At 40.7% G+C, this 26,813-nt stretch overlaps 1 protein-coding gene across 1 annotated transcript in view; it reads left to right on the top strand.

Annotated features, from left to right (window-relative positions):
• The window catches only part of LOC125458806 (nuclear protein AMMECR1-like), a 188,198-nt gene that overhangs the window by 148,423 nt on the left and 12,962 nt on the right, over window positions 1–26,813 (top strand). Inside the window, exons 7-8 of the mRNA XM_048544501.2 lie at window positions 2,181–2,271; window positions 2,496–2,592. Coding sequence (XP_048400458.1) covers window positions 2,181–2,271; window positions 2,496–2,592 — 188 coding nt within the window. The remainder of the gene's footprint in view (window positions 1–2,180; window positions 2,272–2,495; window positions 2,593–26,813) is intronic.

The following is a 26,813-nucleotide window of genomic DNA, read 5'->3' as shown; positions in this document are numbered from 1 at the left end:
ACCTGATGCCCTTAACTTGTATCTGTTGCACTTGGTCTTAAATTTCAGTTGATCTAGCATTCATGGCTGTTCATAGGAATATTCCACACTTGCACTGTATTTTTGAATGGACAATATATGCTACTTGATTTAGCTCTGAATTGACTTTGTTCTAATCTTGAAATTTTCAAATTCCGAGGTTATTATAGCTTGCATTTCTAATGTGAATTTAACATTGCACGAAGTTTCAAAGGAGCTTAAATAGATTCAGAAAAATAGCAATAAAGAAATTATTAGATGATTGAAAGTCAAAAACGGGGGATGTAATGTTTTTATAAGAAGGTGCAGATGAAAAGTGATTAGAACTTGTATGTTGTGGATCAAGGATCTCTCACAGCTGAAAAATAAGTGTTGCATGAGATATTTCGGGCAAGTTGGAATCCAATGCATGGAAATTTGGGCAAATTAAGAGTTTATAAAGAATAGCAAACAGGCAGGATGAAAAGTTAAGACAGCCAAATAGCGAGTTGGAAAAATGCAGTCGGAAAGGGTTTTAGTTGTGGAGTGGTTGATATAGATACAGTGCAGACAATGGTGCATGAGTGGCCCTGAGTCACCTTGATAGGTTTAAAGCTCAGATTTGTTTTAGTTATCAAGATTGCACACAGGATGGGTCAGTGAAAATTAGAATATGAACTACAAGGGCCAAGACCAACTGCTTCAACCTTCAGTGTTGAACTGTATTTGTTTTGTCCAATACTTGTTTCAAAACTTGTCAGCGCAGAGGCAGTCAGAATATTCAAATAGAAGTAATGTGCAAAGAAGGAGCAGGAGTAGACCACTTGGCGGTTCAAGCTTGCTCTGCTGTTCGATAAGGTATCTGTTGATCTGATTGTGGCCTTGACTGTACATTTCTGCTTACATCTGATAACCTTAATCCTTGCCTAATAATTAATTTACTTGTGCGTTAAAAAAAAATCAGTTACTGTGTCTCCATTGCATTGTGGGGTGAAGAGTTTTGGAGACTTGCAACCCTCTGACTACATAACCACTCTTTTTATTTGTTTTGGGAAAAACCCATCTGGTTCAGCAATGTCCTTTTTTAGGGATGTAAGTCTGCCATCCTTGCTGATCTGGTCTACATCTGACTCCAGAGTCACAGCAATGTACTTTTACTGTTAACTGCCCTCTAGGCAACTGTGGGGGGGGATGGGCCGTAAGCGCTAGCCTAGCCAGCAATGTCCAGATCCTAAAAATGATTTTTCTTTAGAAATTGCTTTAAGTGAGTAAACACTTAATACTTTTGAATTAAAATTAATTAAAACAATGAATGAAACATAGTTTGTTATCTAGACCCCATGCATTTAATGTTTTTAATCCTCTCTGGCATTAATTTTTAACCCTTCTGATTCCCTGTTATCATAAATGCTAGTTAGGATATTCTGCACATTTTACAGCATGTTTAGAAATGTATCTACCGATACCTAATTGTTTTGGCACTAATATACTTGTATTTGTGCAGGCTAATCCTGAAATTGAATTGATGCTTGCAGTACTTTTTGGATCAGTTTACCACTCTACCCAGCAAATGTAATTAGGATTAAATCTGTCTATTTTGAGCAAACGGCAGAAGCTAGAGTTATTTGCCAGTTGTTTGGTGAAGATTGTGGCTCCTTTTTGCAACTAATTTCAATCTGATATAGTAACAATGCTGTTTATTCCAATTTACCAGTGGTATTCTTCCATACAATAGTAATGCACAAGGGTATGGGTTTTTTTTGGACAGTAGTGGTATGTAGGGTTATGTGGAAAAGGCAAGACATTGGCACTAGATAATAGAGCTGGTGTATGCTGATTCACTCTTCATGGTAGAAGACATTGACTTATCTCCATGTCTTGTATATTAGAATTCTTTTCCCCTGTTCTTTGTCACACTGGATTTTTGTTTTTATTCTTCAAATCTTTGTTGAATTTTCTCCGTTAGGATTTAATCTGCCTGTATTGATCCTGTTTGAATTACCTTTCTTAGAGCAGTATGAAATTGCTGAATGGTCCTGCATTGGATATTTAATTTGTATCATGGAAAAATCATCTCTTGACCAAAGGATTGTCATAAGAGAAGTCAAGTCTAAATGATGTACTGAAACCTCAGTTTAATTTTTTACATTATCTCATTCTAATTAAGCTGCCATTTTTTCCAGGTGGGTGTACATGGCATTAGAATAGAATTCATCAATGAAAAAGGATCAAAACGCACCGCCACATACCTGCCGGAGGTTGCGAAGGAGCAAGGTCAATGTTGTGTTTTATGTATAGTATAACATGGATTTCCCTCGTTTCTGATTTTTAGTAACTTTGTATATGTTTTCTGCATTAACTTTACCACATTACTACAATTGTTTATTTTAAAAATAGTGACTGGATTGCAACCTGTGGCTTGATGCTCCTATGCTTGTTTGTAATAAAAGTAAAGTTTCTTCCAAGGTTTAAGATCTTGCATTTATAATTTTCTACAGGTTGGGACCACATTCAAACCATAGATTCCTTGCTACGAAAGGGAGGCTACAAGCCTCCTATCACGAATGACTTCAGGAAGACCATTAAACTGACCAGGTAAATACACTCTCAAATTTGTCTGCCCTTAAATATCAAAAAAAATTGAATCAAATTTGGTTTACTTAAAGCAGAACAATTTTAATGTGCTTTTACCCATATTTTCAAAAAGCTATTGAATTGTTTCACTCCTTTTACATTAGGCTTGCCTACTTGGAGCCCCATTTAAACAATTCCAATACTGGTAACATTTGAGGACCATTGCAGTGATTGTTGAACAGCAAGGACTCCTAGAAAATAAATAGTTTAAGATCTGCGTGAATCTGCTTTTACAAATCTCTTACTCTAGAAGATTGCAAGAGTCAATATACTTTTGGTACTTCTTGGTTAGTGATATTTATTCAAATATTCACGTCATGATGTACTCGAGTGAACTATCTAAAATTTTGTGTAGTTGCAATTTTACTGCTAATTGAAATTTGACTACCCCAAAAATCCAAGCTTAAAGTACAATAATACACCTGAATTGCATTATTTCTCTGACCAACATACTTTCACTCAATCGACCACATTATCAACTGTTGCTTCTGCTCCCATTGAATTGTCAGTAAATTGGGTTACACTTATTTTTCAGCTCTTGTGTAAAGCTCCCCACAATAATTATAAGTTGCCATATTTTCACAAATCCAAATATTGGTGGAGAAAGGGTTCGAGAAAAGGAACTGGTAGTTTAAAACTATTTCTTAAACAATGCCTGCATTAAAGCAAAAGTACATTTTTGAGTTTTTGCAGCTAGAAATAAAAGTTATCCCTCTGTTTATGCTATACCTTTGAAGCAAAACCTGAGAACTTAATTATAAACATGTTAGGGCTGCATTAGTTCCTGAGAGAACATCTGATAAAGAAATAGTCTCATTATTCATGTTGGATACAATTTAAACATTGTATAGAAGATCATTGCTTCAATGTGACAATCATGTTTTATATAAATTTTGAAGTAACTTGCCTGAGCAGTTTCAGCAGGAACTTTGAGCATGTAAAAGATAGGGCATTCCAGATGAATGCTGGGAAACTGCATCATTGGTGTTGACTTCCCTACTGGACGTTTGCAGAAGTGATTTTTGTTTTTCATTCATAGCTATCTACATGGCGTTAGTGCTGCTAGTATATTTTGATAACTGTGTGTGACCACAAGTTGTTTGTCAGATTCCTTTTGATACACTATTTTGATAGATCGGAAAAATATCCCTAAATTGTCATTGCAAGAATCTAGCAGTGAAAATTTTTAACATTGTTCAGTTTCTGAAAAGTAGACTTTTGCTAATGTTCAAAAGAAAGTAGGATATCTCCCTGTAATTATAAATATAATGTTCTTTCTTTATCTGACACCTGAAGTGAATTGGACCATGATTCCATACTGGCTCATCCTTATCTCGAACTTCAACAGGAATATATATTAACCAGAGGTAACGCTCACCTATCAAATGCAAAAATAAAAATATTGTATAACATTCAGATAAAGCCCGATGGCTTGTATGTAGCTGTGTCCGTTTGAGGTAGGAATGAAAGCTTTACTCTAGGTCAAATCAAATTGAGTGTTGTAACCCTATTGATATCCCACATTTGCACATGACTTCACGCAGTTACAGCTGTATTTCTGGTAAAAGTTAGTCTTTTGAGATCTCTAGAGAAATAAAGAACCAAAACTAACTCAGCAGAGTTAATGTTTCAGGTCTAGTAACCCTTTTTCAGAACTAGTTTTTTAAGACAGTAATAAACTCACCTGCTCTAGAAGCAGTCTGGCCAAAAAAAAAACACAATTGGGCATGGTGTGGTGACAGTGGTTGGCTCTGCTGCGTCACAGTGCCTGGGTTTGATTGCACCCTCTAGCACGTTCTCCCTATGTCTGCATAAGTTTCTTTTTGCTGCCTAGGTTTCCTCCAACATTCCAAAAAATGTGCAGGATCGGTGGATTGGCCATGCTGAATTGCCCATAGTGCCCAGGGATGTGGAGGTTTGGTGGATTGACCATAGGGGATGGGTCTGGGTGGGATGTGATTTGGAGGGTCGTTGTGGACTTGATGGGCCAAATGGCCTGCTTCCACACCGGAGGGATTCTATGACTGTTATAAGTAGTGTGTCATTGATTAAAAGAAGACTGAAGCAGCATTCTTCCTTGAGCTTTACAAGGGTTCACATCTCCATTTTTCTTTACACATGGGTTTAGGTGGATCAACCCTGCACAAGATTTCGCCTGAAATCATTCTGCATGTAAACCCTAAAAGCTGCATTTCAGGGCACCTATCTGATGTTAAGTATAAAATGTGGAAAGGCTAAAAGGGTTTTAACTTCTAGTCTGGCTTTTTAGACATGTACATATGAGAATACTTTTGTCATAATGCCCAAGATATTAGTGCAGTAATTCTGATTTATTAGTTTAAGAAGTTGTAGTTCAAGGTTCAGAAACACATCCAGATTTAATATACTGCATCAATAACAAACATACTATACACCTCATCATACAAGCTGTTGGCTTTTGTTAGAATTCTCTCATTTTCATCCAGTAAAGCAATTTATTGGTGTTGGATGAATATCAGCCTCCATAACACCCACAATTGTCTTTATCATGAATCCTTTCATATGTAACAATGAATATGCCATACCAGTGCTTTTTTAACTGCACAAGTCACATCCAATTTCTGCAATCTTATCTTTAACTGTTGTGCTGAATATTTCCCGATTCCTCATCCGGTTTTTCAATTGTGTGCTAGATTCAAGGTGTATATTTATTCTTACTGAGTACTTATCTATATTACATTTAACAATTCAGTCCTTTAAATTTAGAATTCTTATTTATTCCTATTCTAAAATTTTGTTTTAGAACTTTGTTTTAAAACCCTTGGAAGCAGATAAAAAGGAGAGCAAGTGTTTTTCGCGGACTAACTGGAGCAAATTGTCTCAACCACAATCAAACTGTGTGCCCCTCTTGGTGTGAAATTTATTTGCTTATATAAAAGTCCATACCCAGCCATCTTGCATTGAGTACAGCATGTTTGTTCCTTTTTCCTGACTGCGATCTTCGATTACAGTCATTACAATCTCTACTTAATTATGAACAATAACCTCCTGATGTTTCTGGACAATCACTCCCACTTCCTTAGGATTCACACAAGACCCTTAGACACTTGCAAACCCACGACCACTTCCAACAAGAAGAACAAGGGCAGCAGATACATGGGAAGACCACCACCTTCAATTTCCTCTCCAAGCCAGTCACCACCCCAACTTCGGAAACACCTTGCTACTCCTTCACTGACTGGGTCACAATCCTTGAATTCCCTCCCTAATGGCATTTTGGGTTACCTACAGCACATGGACTGCAGTGATTCAAGAAAGCAGCTCTCCACCACTTTGTCAAGGGCAACTAGCGACGAGCAATAAATGCTGGCCGTCCAGCAAAGCCTACATCTTGCAATGAATTTTTAAAGAAAACTCTCCTTATGTTCCAATTTAGTGATCTATCTTCTTCATTTTAAACATCACTTACTGCTAAAACCTTCATCCATGTCCTTTGTCACTTTAAGCATCGACCATTGCAATATTATCCTCCCTGCTTCATAAACTTGAGCTGACCAAAATTGTTATCTCTGTCCTGTTCTATGCCTGATATCAACTTCTGATCAATCCTGTTATTGCTGTGAACTTCATTAGTTCTGTGCTCCACCTGTCTGCCCAAGTTCCAGTACCGAAATGCTCCTATTTAAATGCCTTCATTGCCTAACTCATGCCTATTTTTTAAACTCCTGCGGTTCTCTAACAACATCTACCCAAACCCTGACTCTAGCTTTTTGTCCATTATCTATCTTCTAATCAGTGAACCCAGTGAAATAACTTGTTTAAAAGCAAACATTAGTATTATAACCATGGTTTGGGACGTAAGCATGTTGAAAAATGTTAGAACAGACTCATGAAACTTGCTGTTGTTTATTTGGTCATTTGTGTTTGAAGTTTCTGCCCTTGCCTATAGGTGATTTTTTTCTCCCAGGTAATTGCCATAGGTGCCACAGTCAATTATTAGCCACCTTGAATAAAGATAACAGAACAGACTGAAACTGCAGAAAAATACTTGCAACTCAGTGGAGTCTCCCACAGAATGCAAATTTAAGGGATATGTATTTGAAACTCTAGTAATAGAGAGTTGGGGATGTATAACAACACTAGGACTTCTTGATTGCAGTTAAGACTGATCATTTAAAAGCACATCATAGTTTGATGCCTGTGCCCTGTTGATGTAGCCTAAGCACTTTGGCTCCTTGCTATATTTCCCTTTCTGATTGTTCGGTGTGTTCTGTTTTCACTTTACTGCCTGAACGCTGAACCTCATTGAAGATCTATTGGTGCATTTTAAGTGTTCTTGCATTTGCATGACAGCAAGCATCACAGTGGCACTCAAATACGTAGTCCAGAAATGTCGTAGCTTGGCTTGCTTAAATGCGTTCCGGGAGCACCGAACAGGGGAATGCAAAACTGATTGAATATTCACATTAACTATAATTGAATAAGCTATGTAATAAAAAGGTATGTGGAGAAGAAGAAGGCGGTCGTGGAGGCCATCTGGCTAGCCTGTGAAACCCAGCACACCTGACACTGATACCCCGTGTGCCTTCAGTTGACAAATTTGATGTCAGCAAGGTTTTTTTTTAAAATAGCAGTTTTTCTCCAATTACAGAGGTACACTTATAAGCAGCCTTGACCCCTGCACTGATGAAATTGGCAACTTATAGGTGATTCATTGGGATAGATATCCCCGAGATCCCTGCTGGGAGTCTTTTCTACCAGGCTTTACGTGAAGCAAAGCAGTACCCAGTCTACCATCTTCCCAGTCCTGAACAAAGCCCTATCAGATACAGGGTGGCAGAATCTGGCATCAGCTTGCTCACCATATGTAAATAAATAATTAATAATCAGGCGACCTTGTTAAAGCTTTCACGGTGTTTCCATTGTTAGCAAGTGGCATTGTTCACTCAAATAATTCCAATGTCTTTCCTAAACAAGACTTCCCTCCTGAAAACCCATTCTTGATTTTCGTGTTTTAACCACATTGTTAGTTACATGTTTGTTTTTCAAGATGTCACTCCGTGTTTTTAACTTCCTAACCTCTGCACTCCTCACTTGCCTGTATGACTGAAAATTGTATTATATTAGTTATTTTCCAATCTTTGGGTAAGGTGTTATTTCTGATGATTCACTAAAGATAGCGACCAGTATGTAATCTGACTTTTGGCAGCTCCACCTTATTCCTGTTGTTTTGGAAGGTAAAGTGGGCAGAGGGTGGGATGTGAATAATGGTTTAACTTTAGTCGACTTCTGACTTTGCTTGTTTATTTGTTTTATCTGACGTTTCTAGTTCTTATTAGTAAGTCCAGTCTGTTTCTTTCAACTCCATAAATTTGAAGATCTGTATGAAAAGAAATAAATATATTTTCCAGTGTTGATGCTCGCTTGATACCAAGTTTGGCCACGCCATTTTCTTATTGCAAATATGCATTTTTAGAAATGTTAGTCTCTCGTTTCCTTTTAATCTAAGTTTCGCTGCCTTGAATAATCTCACCTCTTTGTGTTTGCTTTGTATTGGTCTAACATGCTATTTTGTAGATTTAATTGTTAGTCATTTATTTTTGCTCTTCTGTTACATTGCCCTTTGCTGTTCGTTCTTAATGAGATGTTGGTTTTGTACTCTAGTATAAAGGTAAAGTCACCACCACAGTCCTACAGGACTGAGGTTGTCCGCTCATTAGCGATACGGTGGAGGGTTGCCAGGCCCCAGGCGAGGGGAGTGGTTGAGAAGGAAAATACTTTGTTATAACCCTAAATTGAACCCACACTGCTGGCAACACTGTATCACAAATCAGCTAGTCAGCCATCTGAGCGCTCTACTCTTACGTGTAGTATTTTTTAAAAAAAGTATTCCATGCCTGGTCGATTTTTAATCTCCCCTCCCCCCGACTGCATTCCAAAACCAGCCCAGCTCATATCTATCCATTCCTCCCACCTCAAGCCCCACCCCCATCTCCTACCTACTAGCCTCATCCCACCCTCTTGACCTGTCTGTCCTCCCTAGGCTGACCTATCCTCTCCCTAACTCCCCACCTATACTCACCTTTACTGGCTCCATTCCTGTCTCCTTGACCTGTATGTCTCCTCTCCACATATCTTCTCCTTTACCCATTTTCTATCTGCCTCCTCCTCCTCCCTTATTTATTTCAGAACTCCCTTGCCCTTCCCCCATTTCTGAAGAAGGGTCTAGGCCTGACACATCAGCTTTCCTGCTTAGCCTGTTGTGTCCATCCAGCTCCACACCTTTTTTGTCTCAGATTCTCCAGCATCAGTAGTTCCTACTACCTCTAACATTTTAACCATCAGGCCTGGTTTTCTTAAGCTTATAGACTCTCCCTTCCTTAATTTCTATCATTTGTAAATGTTTCCTGTATATTTTCCTCTCCTGTCTAAACCTCAACTTCATCTTCGCTTTATGGAGATAACACTTCTTGTCCAGGCCTGCTTTACTGTCATGTAATTGTTACTTAATAACTCTGCCTATATGAATTTGTTACATTGGATCATAAAAGAATCTCCATGTTCATGAAATATCAGCATTGTTACCAGAGAGGTCCATTTCCACTTCAACGAAAAAAAACTGCGGTTGCTGGAAAAATTCAGGTCTGGCGGTATTTGTTTGTATAGAAAGCTGAAGTTAATATTTCAGATCTAGTAATCACCTTCCTCCATTTTAATCAAGTTTGTATAACAAAGAATACAATGCACCACTTTGAATTTTATAGGTCTGCGAGATAATATAGATCTGTCACTACAAACTTGTATTATTACTTAATCAAGTTTCTGATAGCATAGTTTTTCTATGAACCGCAAGAATACTTGTCTAGCATTTCAATATTTGTTGCGTAAATGGATTACAAAAAATAGTCCATGATGCACCTTTTGGCTGTTGTGCACTAAGATCCTTACATTGTGAAATGGTTTCTGATTCCTTTGCATACCCAGTGGCCATAGTGCAGATGATAAACTTGTGTGTTGACGTTTACTGTCATACAAAAGGATAGCCTTCTCCAGTAAGAACCTCCAGGTCCCCACAACATTAATGCTTTTTCTACTGCTGTGCAGAACATTCAAAATATTCATTTATCAATGCTGTATTTATTTGTATCATCATTCTGTGTGTAGTTTGCCTGCCGTTATCAAATCTCTATTTCTGCCATAATAATATCTGGCTAATATGTATTTTCAGCCAACATAATGTTTTCATGCTATCAAAGTTTACCTGTTCTGAAAGGGTAGTAACACAAGTTCAGACAATTTAAATAGTTTGCACCAGTTTTATTCAGCATTTTTTAATAAAAATACCTCTACTACCCAATCTTTGTGAGCTGAATATTGACTTGACTAATCTGCCACTCCCAATGAAGGCACTGAGAATAATCCTTAAATTACAAGGGCCCCAATTATTTGATGCTGTTGATTTCTATATAATCCATAAATTTTGGCTATTTACACTCTGATTTCAGATTTATTTCCTTGATTGTATCCTCCTCGTTGTAATCCCTGGAGGTAATGCACCATCTGCGGCTCTCCAACAAATGGCTGTCAGTCCCCTAATTATAGAATTCCCTCTTAGCTAGCACACTCTTATTCTGACAGTGAGTGTCTTCTTTCCCTGGTAATCCCTGCAACTGTGATTGTAGAATGTTGCTTTATATTTTCTGCATTATCAGTCAATTTATTTTGGATCCAAAAGTAGTACTTTCAGGGTGTTACGACAAAGGTTAGAGATTGTACTGTCGTTCTGTAGTGCCACACTCCATTGGTCCCTAAATATGTATAAATATTTTACCTAGTCATCAACAGGACTAGTTAGTCAGATATACAGCACTGAAATAGACCCTTTGGTCCATTGTGTCCGTGCTGATCAGATATTCTAAATAAATCTAATCCCGTTTGCCAGCAGTTGGCACATATCCCTATAAGCCTTTGCTATTCAGATACCTAGCCAAAGCCTTTTAAATGTTGTAATTGTACCAGCCTCCTCCACTTCCTCCGGCAACTGATCCCATACATGCACCACGCTCTGCATGAGAAAGTTGCCCCTTTAGGACCCTTTTAATTCCCTTCTCATCTTAAACATAGAACGTAGAAAAGTACAGCACAGTACAGGCCCTTCGGCCCACGATGTTGTGCCGTGGAATAATCCTAATCCAAAAATAAAACAACCTAACCTACATTCCCCTCAATTCACTGCTGTCCATGCGCATGTCCAGCAGACTCTTAAATGCCACTAATGACTCTGCTTCCAGGACTTCCACTGACAAAGTATTCCATGTGCTCACAACTCTGGGTGAAGAACCTCCCTCTGACGTCTCCTCTATACCTTCCTCCTAACACCTTAAAACAGTGACCCCTCGTGGCAATCAGTCCTGCCCTGGGGAAAAGTCTCTGGCTATCGACTCTATCCATGCCTCTCGTTACACTGTATACTTGGATCAGGTCACCTCTCCTCCTCCTCCTCCTCCTCTCCAGAGAGAAAAGTCCGAGCTCAGCCAACCTCTCCTCGTAAGACAAGCCCTCCAGTCCAGGCAGCATCCTGGTAAAAACTCCTTTGCACCCTCTCCAAAGCCTCCACGTCTTTTCTATAATAGGGTGACCAAAACTGGACACAATATTCCACGTGTGGTCTCACCAGGGCTTTGTCGAGCTGCAGCATAACCTCACAGCTCTTAAACTCGATCCCCCTGTTAATGAAAGCCAAAACACCATATGCCTTTTAACAACCTTACCCACTTGGGTGGTAACTTTGAGGGAGCTATGCACTTGAACACCAAGATCCCGCTGTTCCTCCACACAGCAGAGAATCCTGCCTTTAATCCTATATTCAGCATTTAAGTTCGACCTTCCAAAATGCATCACTTTGCATTTATTCAGGTTGAACTCCATCTGCCATTTCTCAGCCCAACTCTGCATACTGTCAATGTCTCGCTGAAGCCTGCAATAGCCCTCGATACTATCAACGGCACCTCGAACCTTTTGTCATCAGCAAACATACTAACCCACCCCTCAACCTCCTCATCCAAGTCATTTATAAAAAGTACAAAGAGCAGAGGCCCAAGAACAGAGCCCTGCGGGACACCATTCAGCGCTCACCTCCAGGCAGAATACTTACCATTTACCACCACTCTCTGGATTCAGAATTGGTTGGCTGACAGCAGGCAGAGAGCCAAATCACCCTGTATCCCATACCTCCTGACTTTATGAATGAGCCTGCCGTGGGGAACCTTATCAAATGCCTTGCTGAAGTCCATGTGCACCACGTCCACTGCTCGACCCTCGTCAACCTGACTTGTGACTTCCTCAAAGAACTCAATAAGATGTGTAAGGCATGACCTTCCCCCCTCACAGCCATGCTGACTCCCTTTTATCACGCCATGCTTTTCCAAATAGTCATAAATCCTATCCCTCAGAATTCTTTCCAAAACCTTGCTGACCACAGATGTAAAACTGACTGATCTGTAATTTCCAGGTATTTCCCTATTCCCTTTCTTGAAAAGAGGAACAACATTTGCCTCCCTCCAATCTTCCGGTATGACTCCCACGGAGAGTGAGGAAGCAAAGATCTTCGCCAGTGGCTTAGCGACTTCCTTTCTCGCTTCCCAGAGCAACCTAGGATAAATATGGTCTGGCCCTGGCGACTTATCAATCTTAGTGTTTGCCAAAATTTCCAGCACATCAACTTCCTCAATCTCGATCTGTTCAAGCCTGTTTTCCTGCTCCTGAAAGTTCTCATTCACAACAAGGTCCCTTTTCCTTAGTGAAAACTGAAGCAAAAAACTCATTTAGGGCTTCCCCTATCTGCTAAGGCTCCACGCACAAGTTCCCTATGCTATCCCTGATTGGCCCTACCTTTTCCCTGATCATTCTCTTTATTCCTCACATGTGAGTAAAATGCCTCCGGGTTCTCCCTAATCCTTCCTGCCAAGCCTTTTTCGTGCCCCCTCCTGGCCCTCCTCACTCCACTTTTGAGCTCCTTCCGAGCAAGCCTGTAATCCTCTAAAGCTGTGCTAGACCCTTGCTTTCTCCACCTTACGTAAGCTGCTTTTTTCTTTTTATGAGAAACACCGCTGTTCCCGTCATCCCAGGCTCCTTAATCTTACCCCTTCTTACCTGCCTCAGAGGAACAAATTTATACATCAATCAACAACTGCTCCTTAAACAGTCTGTGTCTGTTGTGCCCTTTCTGTGGAACAATTGCTCCCAATCTGTACTTCCCAACTCCTGCCTGACAGCATCATAGTTTCCTTTTCCCCAGTTAAATATCTTCCCCTGGTAACTGCTCCTTTCCCTCTCCATGGCTATGGTAAATGTGAGGCTGTCGTGGTCACTGTAGCCAAAGTGTTCTCCCACCACGAGATCTGACACCTGTCCTGGCTCATTGCCCAGCACCAAATCCAAAATGGCCTCCCCCCTTGTCGGCCTGTCCACATACTGAGTAAGGAAACCCTCCTGAACACACCTGACAAAAACGGCTTCATCCAAACCATCTGCACTAAGGAGGTTCCAATCAATATTGGGAAAGTTGAAGTCACCCATAACAACAACCCTGCTACGTTTGCACTTTTCAACAATCTGCCGGCCTATGACTTCGATCTCCCTACTGCTTCTTGGAGGTCTGTAGAAAATCCCCAATGAGGTGACTGTCCTGGCTGTTCCTAACTTTTACCCATACTGACTCAGTCGATAAACCTTCCCCAGCAACCTCAGCCCATACCACCTCAGTAGATGAGTCCTCATCAAAAGTTCTTTCAGCCACCATTATACTGTCCTTGACCAACAAAGCCACACCTCCCCCTCTTTTACCACCTTCCCTGGCCTTAATGAAAGATCTAAACCCTGGAACCTGCAACATCCATTTCTGACCCTGCTCTATCCATGTCTCTGAAATGGCCACAACATTGAAGCCCCAGGTACCTATCCAAGCTGCAAGCTCACCTACCTTATTTAAACGTATGATCTGTTAACCTTTTGGTCTCCCCAGCCTCGAGGAAAAGACCTTGTCTCTTCACCCAATCCATGCCCCTCAAGATCTTTTAAACTTCTTTAGGGTCACACCTCACCTCTGACACTCCAGGAAAAATAGACCCAGCCTATTCAGCCTCTCGCTATAAGTCAAGTCCTCCAACCCCGACAACATCCTTGTAAAACTTTCTGAACCCTTTTACACTTAAAATAGCCTTGCTATAGCAGGGAGACCAGAATTGCAAGCAGTATTCCAAAAGTGGCTGAACCAATGTCCTATAGAGCTACAACACGACCTCTCAATTCCTATACTCGGTGCACTGACGAATAAAGGCAAGCATACCAAACACCGCCTTCACTATCCTGTCTACTTGTGACTCCACTTTCAAGGAACAATGAATCATCACTCCCAGGTCTTTGTTCAGCCACACTCCTCAGCACCTTGCCATTATGTGCATAGGTCCTGCCTTGGCCTGCCGTTGCAAAATGCAGCACCTCACGTTTGTCTAAACTCCATCTGCCACTCCTCAGCACATTTGGCCCATCTGATCAAGATCCCATTGTACTGAGGTAACCTTCTTTTCTGTACACTACACCTCCAATTTTGGCGTCATCTGCGAACTTACCAATCACACCACCTTTGTTCATATCCAAATCATTTCTCTAAATGATGAATAAGCAGTGGACCCAGCCCCAATTCTTCTGACTCGCCACTGGCCTCGGGTCTCTTGAGACCTGAGAAGCAACCCTCTACACCATCCTCCTCTTCTACCTTTAAGCTAGCTCTGTATCCAAATGACTGGCTCTCCCCGTATTCCATGTCATCTAACTTTTCTAACCAGTTTGCTGTAAGAAACTTTGTCAAACGCCTTAATGAAGTACAGATCGATCACTCCACTGCTCTGTCCTCATCAAGCCTCTGTTATTTCCTCAAAAAACTCAACTAAGCTAGTGAGATGATTTCCCACACACAAAGCCATGTTGACTTTCCCTAATCGCCCTTGCCTTTCGAACAACTTGCCCACCACCTATGCACAGCTTGCCTGACTCTATAGATCTCTGGCTCTTCTTGACGACCTTTCTTAAATAGTGGCACCACATTAGCCAATCTCCAGTCTTCCGCCCCCTCACCTGTAGCCTTCAATGGTGCAAATATCTACGCAAGATGCCCAGCAATCACTTTCCTAGCTTCCCATAGAGTTCTGTGGTGATTTTGCTTTATCTAATTAGGTTTAAAATAAAAAAGACTCGTAGGTTTCTTCAATAAACAAAATTCTTAATTTATTTTAAGACAACATTTCTTCAACATAGGGGCTTTGTTGATTTACTACAGTAACAAACACAAAAATGTGTCTTTGTTTGTCTAAATAATTGTTACATCCAAGATGGGAGAAGTGCACTGTCTTTTTCTAGTTCTGCTATGAACAATGTAATTGTTTAACCCAGTTCCCGATGTGGCCAGTTGTAAACTTTCTCTGGACCTGCACTAACAAGACCTATTAATGGCTTTCTTTAATAAAAGTGATGTTGATTTATTGAATATTTAGTAATGAAAAACCATTTCGTCCATGAAAATGCAGAATTATTTAGTGCAATTTGTCTGTAATGTGAAAATAAAAATTATTACGCAGCTAAATAAAGTGTGCATGTATTGGGTAAAAGGTATAAACAGATTTTATCTGCAAATTGCTCACTGAGGAGTTTAAAATAACACTTTGCCAATAAATCTTCATTTTTGAAGGCAAAAAAATGTGCGATGCTCGCATAGCTGTTGGTCTGATGTGCAGAATGTCAGTGAGTGTTATCCAATACAAGGAAATGTCTCTGAGCTCTTTGCCAACACAGTTTGCAGAGGAAACATCATAATGAGGATTCTTCCAGACACACTTCAGGCCAACAACTGGGTTCACTTTGGACGGGGCTCTAGGTTTCTCTGTGGGACTTTTTCCAGTTTCCTGTTTTCCAGAAATAGTGGAATAGGGCTGGGAAGCACTTCTTGTTTTCTCGGCTGGCCACCAACTGAAAAATCCAATCAATCTCCAAACCAGAAGCTGCAACCTGATGGGTGTAAACTTTCCTTTCTGAAAACAAAATGTTCCATTTGCATTGACCTGTCTAAAAACAAAGTAGTCTAGCTATCCATAACCCTTCACATTCTAGGCCACAAAGTTGTTCAATACAATGCACCTATAATACCACCACCATTTTTTAAAACCAGTAGACACCATTTTTAAACTTCATTCTCTTTTACACTGTCTTTCTCATAATAAATCATTACAATTGTACCATTTTCTTTGCCCGTAACCTATACCCTTAATTCGGGTGCTGCCTTGATACTTGAAAAATTCAAATGAAGCTACCTTCTTGTAGCTGGATATAGATGAGTTGGAAAGTTGGGTGAATAATTGGCAGATGGAGGGGCCAAATGCTGGAAAATTGGAGTAGATTAATTTAGAATAGCTGGTTGGCATAGACAAGTTAGATCAATGGGCCTGTTTGCATGCTGTGCAGCTCCATGAGTAATTGAGGTGATGCATTTTTGGGAGGTCAAATACAAGAAGAAACTGTATACTTTCTATACAGTCTCCCTGAAAATGGTAGCGTGGATAAGGTAGTAAAGAAGACAGAAGACTTGACTGTCTTTATTGGTCGGGGCAATATTGGTGTTGTCTTAAAATAAATTAAGGATTTTGTTTATTAAAGAAACCTACTTGAGTCTTTTATTTTAAACCTAATTGGATAAAGAAAAATCACCATAGAACCCTATGGGAAGCTAGGAAAGTGATTGCTGGACCTTGTGCGTAGATATTCATACAAAAGTTGACAAGTCATGTTGCAGCTGAATAAAGCTTTAGTTAGGCCACAATTAGAATATTATGGCCTGATGTACACAAGACATAGGAGCAGAAGTAGAACAAAGAAAATTACAGCACAGGAACAGGCCCTTTTGTACCTCCAAGCCTGCGCCGATTGAGATCCTCTGTCTAAACCTGTCATCTATTTTCTAAGGGTCTGTATCCCTTTGCGCCCTGCCCATCCATGTACCTGCCCAGATACATCTTAAAAGACACTGAGTGTGGAGCTGAATGAACACAGCAGGCCAAGCAGCATCTTACCTGCTGTGTTCATCCAGCTCCACACTTTGTTATCTCGGATTTTCCAGCATCTGCAGTTCTCATTATCTCTCAAAAGACACTGTCTGTGTCTACCACCTCCACTGGCAACACGTTCTAGGCACCCACCACCCTCTGTGTTTAAAAAAAACTTTCCACGCATATCTCCCATAAACTTGCCTCCTCTCACTTTGAACTCATGACCCCTAGTAATTGAGCCCCCCCACTCTTCGGGGGGGGGTGGGGAAAGCTTCTTTCTATCCACCTTGTCTATACCCCACATGATTTTGTACACCTCAATCAGGTCCCCCCTCAATCCGTCTTTCTAATGAAAATAATCCTAATCTACTCGACCTCTCTTCATAGCTAGCATCCTCCATACCAGGCAACATCCTGGTGAACCTCCTCTGCACCTTCTCCAAAGCATCCACATCCTTTTGGTAATGTGGTGACCAGAACTGTGTGCAGCACTCTAAATGTAGCTGAACCAAAGTTTTGTACAACTGTAACATGATACACCTATAAATTAAATTAGTCTATTTGGCCCATCAAGTCTGATCTGCCATTCAATCGTCGCTGATAAGTTTCTCAAGCCCACTTTCCTGCTTTCTCCCCACAGTTCAGAACCTTTTATCTCTGTCTTAAACATGCTCAATGACTTGGGTTCCACAGCCTTGTGTGGTAGTGAAATCCGTAGATTCACCAGTGTCTAGCTGAAGAGTTTTCTCCTTTTATCTGTGTTCTGAAGTGACTTCCCTTTACTCTAAGGCTGTGCTGTCAGGTACTAGTGTCTATTACCAATGAAAGCATCTTCCCAATATCCACCCTGTCCAGGCCTTTCAGTATTCTGTAAATTTCAATTAGATCTCCCTGCATCCTTCTAAACTCCATTGAGTATAGACCTAGAGACCTCAAATGTTTCTTGTAAACGCTTTCACTCCTGAGATGGTTCTCGTGAACCTCCCTGGACCCACTCCAGGGCTGTATATCCTCCCTGAGGTAGGAGGCCCAAAATTACTTTCCGTATTCTAGCTGTGGTCTGACCAGAGGTTTATGAAGCCTCAAAAGTACATTCCTGCTTTTATATTCTAGTCCTAATACAGTTCTGTTTGCTACGTTATAGGAAGGATGTAGAGGCTTTGGAGAGGTACAAAAGCGGTTTAAGAGGTTGTTGCCTCTATGGATTAATTTTGCGAGAGGATCGTCGGCTGAGAGGTGACCTGAAAGAAGTAGAGAAGATTAAGTAAGATGTGAATAGTCAGGTTTGTAAACCACACACCCCCGCCCTGCAGCCGCCGCAAAGAATGGAAATGTCTGACACCAGCAGACATAGGTTTAAGATGAGGGAGGGGGGAAAGCTTTAAAAGAGATGTGCGAGGCATTTTTTAATGCAGAGGGTGGTAGGTTCCCGGACTATGCTATCAGGGGAGCTCGTGAAGCAGATGTGGCACCATTAAGAGGCATTTAGGCAGACACATGAACAGGCACGGATCATGTGTAGGCAGATGAGATTAGTTTCAAATGACATCATGGTCAGTACAGACATGTTGGGCCAAAGGACCCATTCCTGTATTGTACTGTTCTATGTTCTTGACTAATTATCAACAATTAGTGCTTTTGTTTTTCCCTGCAATGTGTACTTTCTAAGTTTGAAGGCTAGCGCACCAAATTCTAATCCAATAGTCTGGCACTTTAGTTTCAGAATTTCTCCAAAAAAAATGCAAGGCTTATGATCAGTATTGCTGAGTCTGGAGATCTGAAATAGAAACACAGCACTGCAGAACGTCAGCAAGTCTGGCAGTATTTGTGGAAAGAGAAAGAATTGCCATTTTGAATCCAAATAACAACTTTTTGAAACTGAAGTGGGTTGGGTAAATGGGTTTTATCCAATAGATAAAGGTGAAGGGGGAGGTGATTGAGTCTCCACTGAGTGGAGACAGGCCATTTGGCCCAGCAAGTCCACACTGACCCTTCAAAGCCCATCCGACCCAGAACCGCTCCCTATGCTACCCCAGTAACTTTGAATTTCTGTGACAAATGCACCTAACCTACGCAATGACTGAACACAATGGGCAATTTAGCATGGCCTGTCCACCTAACTTGCATACCTTTGGGCTATGGGAGGAAACCTGAGCACTCAGTGAAAACCCACACCAACACGAAAGAACATGCAAACTCCACACAGGTAGATGTCCGGGAGTGGGATCGAAGCTCGGCCCCTCGTGCTGTGAGACCGCAGTGCATTACCACTGAGCCACCGTGCCACCCAAAATGATTGGGAGTGCGATTGGCTGTGAGGATGGTTTGTGAATAGGGACAAATGATCATGGTATTCCAGAGTTAAAGGCAAAGGGAGCATTAAAGGTAAAGGAAATATAGATGAAGACTAGGTGCTCTTGCTATGAAATAGGTTAGCTGTACTGAAAGCAAATCCATGTAAGTCAGACACTGAGGTGATGGGTGAATAATCAAATTGGAGGACAGATTTCATGGTCTGAAGTTGTTGAACTTCCAGTTGTATCCTGAAAGATGTGAACTGCGTGAGCAGAAAATGAGGTTCCTCCAACTTGCAATCAAGTGATATGAGAGTTGGACGTTACCAGAAGATTTGTTATTCTTGTCAAAAATTGAGGTGTTCAGTGAAGCAGTCACCCAGTCTGCATTTGGTCTTGCCTGTGTAGAGACTGTTTAATTATGAGCAGTGAATACAGTGTGGTGTAGCCATAAGACATAGGAGTGGAAGTAAGGCCATTCGGACCATCAAGTCCACTCCGCCATTTAAATCATGGCTGATGGGCATTTCAACTCCACTTCCCTGCACTCTCCCCGTAGCCCTTGATTCTTTGTGAGATCAAGAATTTGTCAATCTCTGCCTTGAAGGCATCCAACATCCCTGCCTCCACTGCACTCTACAGCAATGAATTCCACAAGCCCACCACTCTCTGGCTGAAGAAATGTCGTCTCATTTCCATTTTAAATTTACCCTCTCTAATTCTAAGGCTGTGCCCGTGGGTCCTAGTCTCCCTCCCTAACGGAAACAACTTCCCAGCGTCCACCCCTTCTAAACCATACATTATCTTGTAAATTTTTATTAGATCTCCCTCAACCTTCTAAACGCTAATGAGTACAATCCCAGGATCCTTAGCCATTCACCACCATACGTTAAACCTACCATTCCAGGGATCATCCGTGTGAATCTCTGCTGGACACGCTCCAGGGCTAGTATGTCCTTGCTGAGGTGTGGGGCCCAAAATTGGACACAGTATTCTAAATGGGGCCTAACTAGAGCTTTATAAAGTCTCAGAAGCACGTCGCTGCTTTTATATTCCAACCCTCTTGAGGTAAACGACAACATTACATTCGCTTTCTTAATCACGGATTCTACCTGCAAGTTAACCTTTAGAGAATCCTGGACCAACACTCCAGATCCCTTTGTACTTCTGCTTTACGAATTTTCTCACCATTTAGAAAATAGTCTATGCCTGTATTCTTTTTTTCAAAGTGCAAAACCTCACATTGAATTTCATCAGCCATTTCCTGGACCACTCTCCCAAACTGTCTAAATCTTTCTGCAGCTTCCCCAACTCCTCAGTACTACCTGCCTGTCCACCTATCTTTGTGTCATCGGCAAATTTCGCCAGAATGCCCCAGTCCCTTCATCCAGATGATTAATATATAAGGTGAACAGCTGCAGCCCCAACACTGAACCCTGCAGGACACCACTCATCACTAGTTGCCATTCTGAAAAAGAGCCTTTTATCCCAACTCTCAGCCTTCTGTCACACAGCCAATCCTCAATCCAAGCCAGTAGCTCACATCGAACACTATGGGCCCTCACCTTGCTCAGCAGCCTCCCGTGAGGCACCGTATCAAAGGCCTTTTGGAAGTCTAGATATATAACATCTACTGGGTTTCCCTGGTCTAACATACTTGTTACCTCTTCAAAGAATTCTAACAGGTTTGTCGGGCATGACCTCCCCTTACTAAATCCATGCTGACTTATTCTAATCTGACCCTGCACTTCCAGGAATTTAGAAATCTCATCCTTGACAATGGATTCTAGAATTTTACCAACAACAGAGGTTAGGCTAATTGGCCTGTAATTTTCCATCTTTTGCCTTGATCCTTTCTTAATCAAGGGAGTTAGAACAGCAATTTTCCAATAATCTGGGACGTTCCCTGACTCCAGTGACTTTTGAAAGATCACAACCAAAGCCTCCACTATTTCCTCAGACACCTCCCTCAGAACTCTAGGATGTAGCCCAACAGGGCCAGGAGATTTAACAATTTTTAGACCTTTTTAGCTTTTCTAGCACTTTCTCTTTTGTAATGCTAACCATACTCAACTCTGCCCCCTGACTCTCCCTAATTGTTGGCATAGTACTCATGTCTTCCACTCTGAAGACTGATGCAAAGTACTCATTAAATTCTTCAGCTATTTCCTTATCTCCCATCACTAGCCTTCCAGCATCAATTTGGAGCGGCCCAATGCCTACTTTTGCCTCTTGTTTGTTTCTTGTGTATTGAAAGAAGCTTTTACTATCATTTCTAATACTACTAGCTAGCCTACCTTTGTATTTGATCCTCTCCTTCCTTATTGCGCTCTTTGTTATCCTCTGTTTGTTTTTGTAGCCTTCCCAATCTCCTGATTTCCCAGTGCTCTTGGCTACTTTATAGGCGGTCTCTTTTTCTTTGATATATTTCCTGATTTCCTTTGTCAGCCATGGCTGTCTAATCCCACCCCAAATAATCTTTCTTTGGGATGAACCTCTGTACTGTGTCCTCAGTTACACCCAGAAACTCCTGCCATTGTTGCTCTACTGTCTTCCCCGCTAGGCTGAAAGAAGTATAGATAAACCTCTGCTTCACTTGGAAAGTACATTTTGGGCTTTGACACGGAGTAAGGAGATGGTAATGGGCAAATGTTATCTTCTGCGTTTGAATGGGAAGGTACCATGGAAGAGTGAGGAAGTGTTAGGAGTGATGAACACACTACAGGGTTGAAAAGGGAGCAGTCCCTGTGGAATTCTGACAGGACAGAAGAAGTTTTCTTTGGGGACATCCTGCTGGGCATCATAGAAGATGATCCTTTGAATGGAGAGGAAAGTGAGGATCAGGGCATCCCTATTGTATGGAAGGGGAAAAGTATAGGAAATAGATTGGATGTGGCTGAAGGCCCTATAAGACACTGGGAGGGAATTCTTGGAAAATGAAGAGATGTTGGAAGTACCCCTGTAGAAGTTGGGACTATAGAATCAATGCTGTGGAGAAACAGGAGAACTGAATGAAGTCCTTCAAACTGTTTGAGCCACTAACAGTCCCCGTGTTTCTTTTTCTACTAGAGAACTTTTATGAATTTCCATTTAACTTTTTTGAATATATATCCTGCTTGCTGCTTAATGTCCGACACCTCATCTTGCACTTACCCCCAGCATGGTTTGCTACCTTGAAGGGTTTAAGAAATTGGGAGCAGTCAACATTAGTTCCTTTAGGAAGATTGCTGTGAACTTATCAAAATATGCTTGGCAATCCCTGACACAACTGCATTGCCTTTTGGAGCAAATCTATTCAGTGCTGAAACTTGGTTTAAAAACTTGAAGAAAAATCACGTAGTCCTAAAAATCTAAATTTCTTGTTAAGTTTCAGCAGCAGGGAATTGAAGCAACATTTGTATATGGCAGTTCTTGGTAGCACATCCTGGTCCTATTATTTGCACTAAACAATCATGTTAGAGCCCAATTCCATTACCTGTGCTGTCAATCTTGGCCAACTGTTGCTAAATCGGCTGACAGGGGTTTTCTTAGAGTTTCTAATTATTCTAGATGATCCCTGCAATTGTCACTGTATACTAGCACGTCACAGTTAGAAACACTGGCTACCACTTGATCCATCAATCTCTGGAAGGTAGCGTTTAAGTGAGTGTCATTACTTGGAAAAGACTGTCTGGTTTGACGTGGTCTGATTTCTCTCAGTTGGGTTGTTAAAGAAACCTACCAGTATCAATTAACAGATCTGTTTTCATTAGAAACCTGGCACTGCCAATCTAATCAATTCAGTCTGCCAGGTAAAGAACTGGTTTCTGTCATTGTTATCACATCAGCCTTTGCAGAATCTGGTTGAGCAAGCAGGATTGGGCTCTAACATGATTGAGGAACTCCAGCTAGTTTGACTAGGTGTAGCTCGGTGGTTTTCCAAATATCTATTGGAATCTGCATTCACCTGAGTTTGTTTATCTGAACCTAAATATTGAGGATGCTATTAATACTGGAAAGGATTCTTCAATATTCACACGTATGGCTGAAGTTCTTATTCCTAGTTTACGTCTACAGACTCCTTTTTAAGCATTGAGACTAACCTTGTTGAAGCTCTTCATTATTTTGACTCTAAACCTGAAAATATGGTGTTTTGCCTCCCTAATCTTCATCTGGGCGAATGAGAGGTGATGCATTTTGGGAGGTCAAATGTGAGAGCAAAGTATAGTGAAAATGGCCAAAACCTTCAGAGTATTGATATACAGAAGGTCCAAGTCCATAGTTCCTTGAAAGTGGCATCACAAGTGGATAAAGTAGTAAAGCTAGAATACTGCATGCTTGCTTTCATCAGTCAGGACATTGAGTATAAAAGTTGGCAAGTCATGTTGATATTGTATAAAACTTTGAAGGACTGTGCACTGTTCTGATTGCCACACTATAGGAAGGATGCAGAGGCTTTGGAGAAGAAACAGTGGAGGTTTAGCAGAATATTGCCTGGATTGAAGTGTATTAACTGTAAAGAGCAGTTGGACAAACTTGGATTGTTTTCAGTTGTCAGGGTGAGGGGTAACGTAATAGAACTGCAAAAATTTAAGAGCAAGATGAATCGTCAATTTCTTTCTCAGTGTGGACATGTCAAATACTAGGGAGCGTAGGTCTAAAGTCAGAGGTGGAAAGTTCAAAGGAGATGTGCATCAGCAGTTATTTTACAGTGCAGGTAGCAAATGCTTGGAACATGCTTCTAGGGGAGGTTGTAACATAGATGGCTGGCACTAAGTACATGCAATTATCATTGGAACTTTATATTTATTCAGGAAGTATTGAGTAGAATTGAGTTTTTCTGATGACCAGCTAGATGAATTTTTCAGTTATCAGTTCTCTGAGGTAGAGAATGACCTGGATAATTTCCCTCTGTCAGCAGCCTGTAGCTCAACTGAACGCCAAACTATATCCAAACACAAATTAAGTCCTGACAGCTATAAACTCACATGATATCCAGAAAATAAGTCCAAATAATTAGCTTAAGCAGTGTGATCTCCAAAAGGTGTCCCTTTCAGTGACGCCTTATTTTTTAAAAAAATTTTGGTTATCTTCCCAGGCTTTTCAAGTTAGCCATTGTCCACAATCCTCTAAGCGCAGTCCTTCAAATGTGAACCCTCAACAAAAAATAATAACTGTTTCTTCATAACAGCAGTTTGGAACATTCTTTGGAAGTGTTGCATAAATGCACTTTGTTTTTCTTATTTGTCCTTTCCTTTGTCTTTGTCTAACATATTGCTTAAAAATTATTAGTACAATTCCAAAATCAGTGATTTTCTGTACAGAATGTTGTTTTCTGTCATTATTTTGTTCAGTTATTTCCTTTCCTCCTTTTGTTTCACCTCCTTGATAAAGTTTCCACATCCACTCCAAGTTTAGGGGCTGTAGGTTCTTATCAGCCAAAGCTAGTCACTTTACTAGGATCATCCTGGAATGCATAAACGTTCGCCTGGCTCTTTCATCTTTTTGAAAAGTGTTGCCTTAAGCTGCTGTCTGGTGAAAAAAAGCATGTGAGTTTTTTCTTGTCACTTATCATCACAGTTCAGCTGCTTCCCTCCTGTAGTCCAACCAATGATCCAAATTTCCTCTAACTCCACCACCTCCACCACCCAACTGCATTTCCTCTAGTTTCTTGCCTATCTGCCCTGGTGACTTCTCTAAGCTTTCCTTTATTCATGACCCTCCTTGATCCTGTTCCTGCTAATGTGCTATTTCTATCCAACTTCCTTTCCCAACCCCTGTGTTTACTGATACTATTGACATTCCTTCCTCGTCAATTTCTTTTCCCTGCTCCTTCATACCTGTTATCACCCAACCTCACCACACCACCCCCCCCCAACACCCAAAAAAAATCCATCAGTCCCTCTTCCTTGCAAATTACAGCTTCGTCTTCCGCTTTCCTTCCTTCTGCAAAGCCAGTTTTCACATTTATCACCTCCCAAAGCGATACCCATCTTTCTGGGAATTCCATTATTTATTCACCACTATCAAAATTTTGCTTCTTCCATAGTACAGTACAATTTTCTTTTCTGACACATGGCATTCTACATTATTGACATTAGCTCGACTATTCCAAAGTACCCCTGACAAACTTCCATTTTCTATCCCTTTTACATTTTGATGTTGCCCAAGTGATACTTATGCCCCACACATACTGTGCTTAATAATCAAAGTTGGCTCCCAGTTAGACAGCACCTTTAGCAGTGCCCTCAGGTGCCAAGAACCTAAGATCTGTAATACCCCCACCTTTTCCTCTTCTGTCTCAATATTGCTTTTCTCTTTAAAATCTACCTCTTTGACCACTTTGGGCAGCCTGTTTAATTACCTCCTTATATGATTGAGTCACATTTGTTTGGTAATTCTGTGAAGTTTTTTTACGATATTGAAGTCATAAATTGAATTAGTTACTGAGGTCAATCCCTCTGCTCTTATTTCACTGTCTATTGGGTAACTATATTCTAAGACATACCTTTCTTTCATAAACGTTTCTTCCCAATGCATTGTGTAGAGTGTTGGCTGCTGGCTTTCAAATTTGGTATTTGTCCGTATTACCAACATTCATGAATCTAAATGTAGTCCTTGTATGTTGTACATTCCATGTAACTAACGTTAAAGCAAGGTGCCACTAAATCATTATTGCTGGGCTCCTAAATTCTAGATTTGAATAAATTTAGGATTCTCAATTACTACTTTGTTCTTGGGGTGTCACTGTTGGCAAATGCTGCCCATATCTAAAGTGCTGAATTTGCTGCTTAATCTGCTGAATACTTTGGTGCATATACTTCTTCCACAGTGCTATCAAGGGAGTTCCATGGCTTTTGACACAGCAGTAATAAAGGAATGGTGATTTTATTTTTCCAAAGCGGGATGTTGAGTGACAACATTGGAAATTTATTCCTGGTCATGTTATGTGTGGATTGCCCTTCTAATAGGGGACACAGATTAGGAGAGCGTGGATAAAATGAATAGCATGGGTCTTTTCCCTGCAGTGGGGGAATTCAAAACTAGGGGAATATTTCTGAAGTCAGAGGAGATAAGGACACGAGGGACAATGCTCTTACATAGTGGTTAGTGTATGGTTGGAACTGTCAGACGAAGTGGTGGATGCAGGTACGGTTAGAACGTTTAAAAGACATTTGGATAAGTACATGAATATTAAAGGTTTGCATGGATATGGGCCATACAGAGACAAATGAGACTCATTTACTTTGACAACATGGTCGGCGTGGTTGAGCTGGGACGGAAGGGTCTGTTTCCATGCTATTTGACTTTGACTAGTCCAACATAATGTACTTAAATAGATTGAAGAATTTCATAACTGCTTATTTGTTTTCATTACATTATTTACTTGTTACAGAAATTTTGTTTTTTCACATTAGTCCCAAATGAGGAAAACATGACAAGCAGCATTAATTTTCTATTGAATTAAATGACAAGGATGTCTCATTGTAAGCTGGCAACGAGGCATGGGAAACTTGTGTATAGTCTATCTGATGATCAAAACTGCTATTTCAAATTGTTTATTTTAGTACAGGCTAGATGACCACATCAACAAACTGTATATTTTATAGTCCTACCTTTAAAACTGTGCACATATAATACACAATGATATTGTCAGATTAATGTTGAAAACCTACTACTGAGCTAAGTAAAACCAAATGTGTGCATCAATGCTTTCAGATATACTGGAGCAGGGCCTGAGCAGAGGTGGAAGTATAAATTTGGAATAAATGCCAATAATCATCCCTCTAACCAGCTGGTGATCCAACAACTGGAAAGGAGTGCCAGGAAAGTT

The sequence above is a fragment of the Stegostoma tigrinum genome, chromosome 15 (genome assembly GCF_030684315.1).
Source record: "Stegostoma tigrinum isolate sSteTig4 chromosome 15, sSteTig4.hap1, whole genome shotgun sequence".
Classification (NCBI taxonomy): Eukaryota; Metazoa; Chordata; class Chondrichthyes; order Orectolobiformes; family Stegostomatidae; genus Stegostoma; species Stegostoma tigrinum.
The sequence above is the reverse complement of the archived record's forward strand: the minus strand, read 5'-3'. Positions and strand labels throughout refer to the sequence as shown.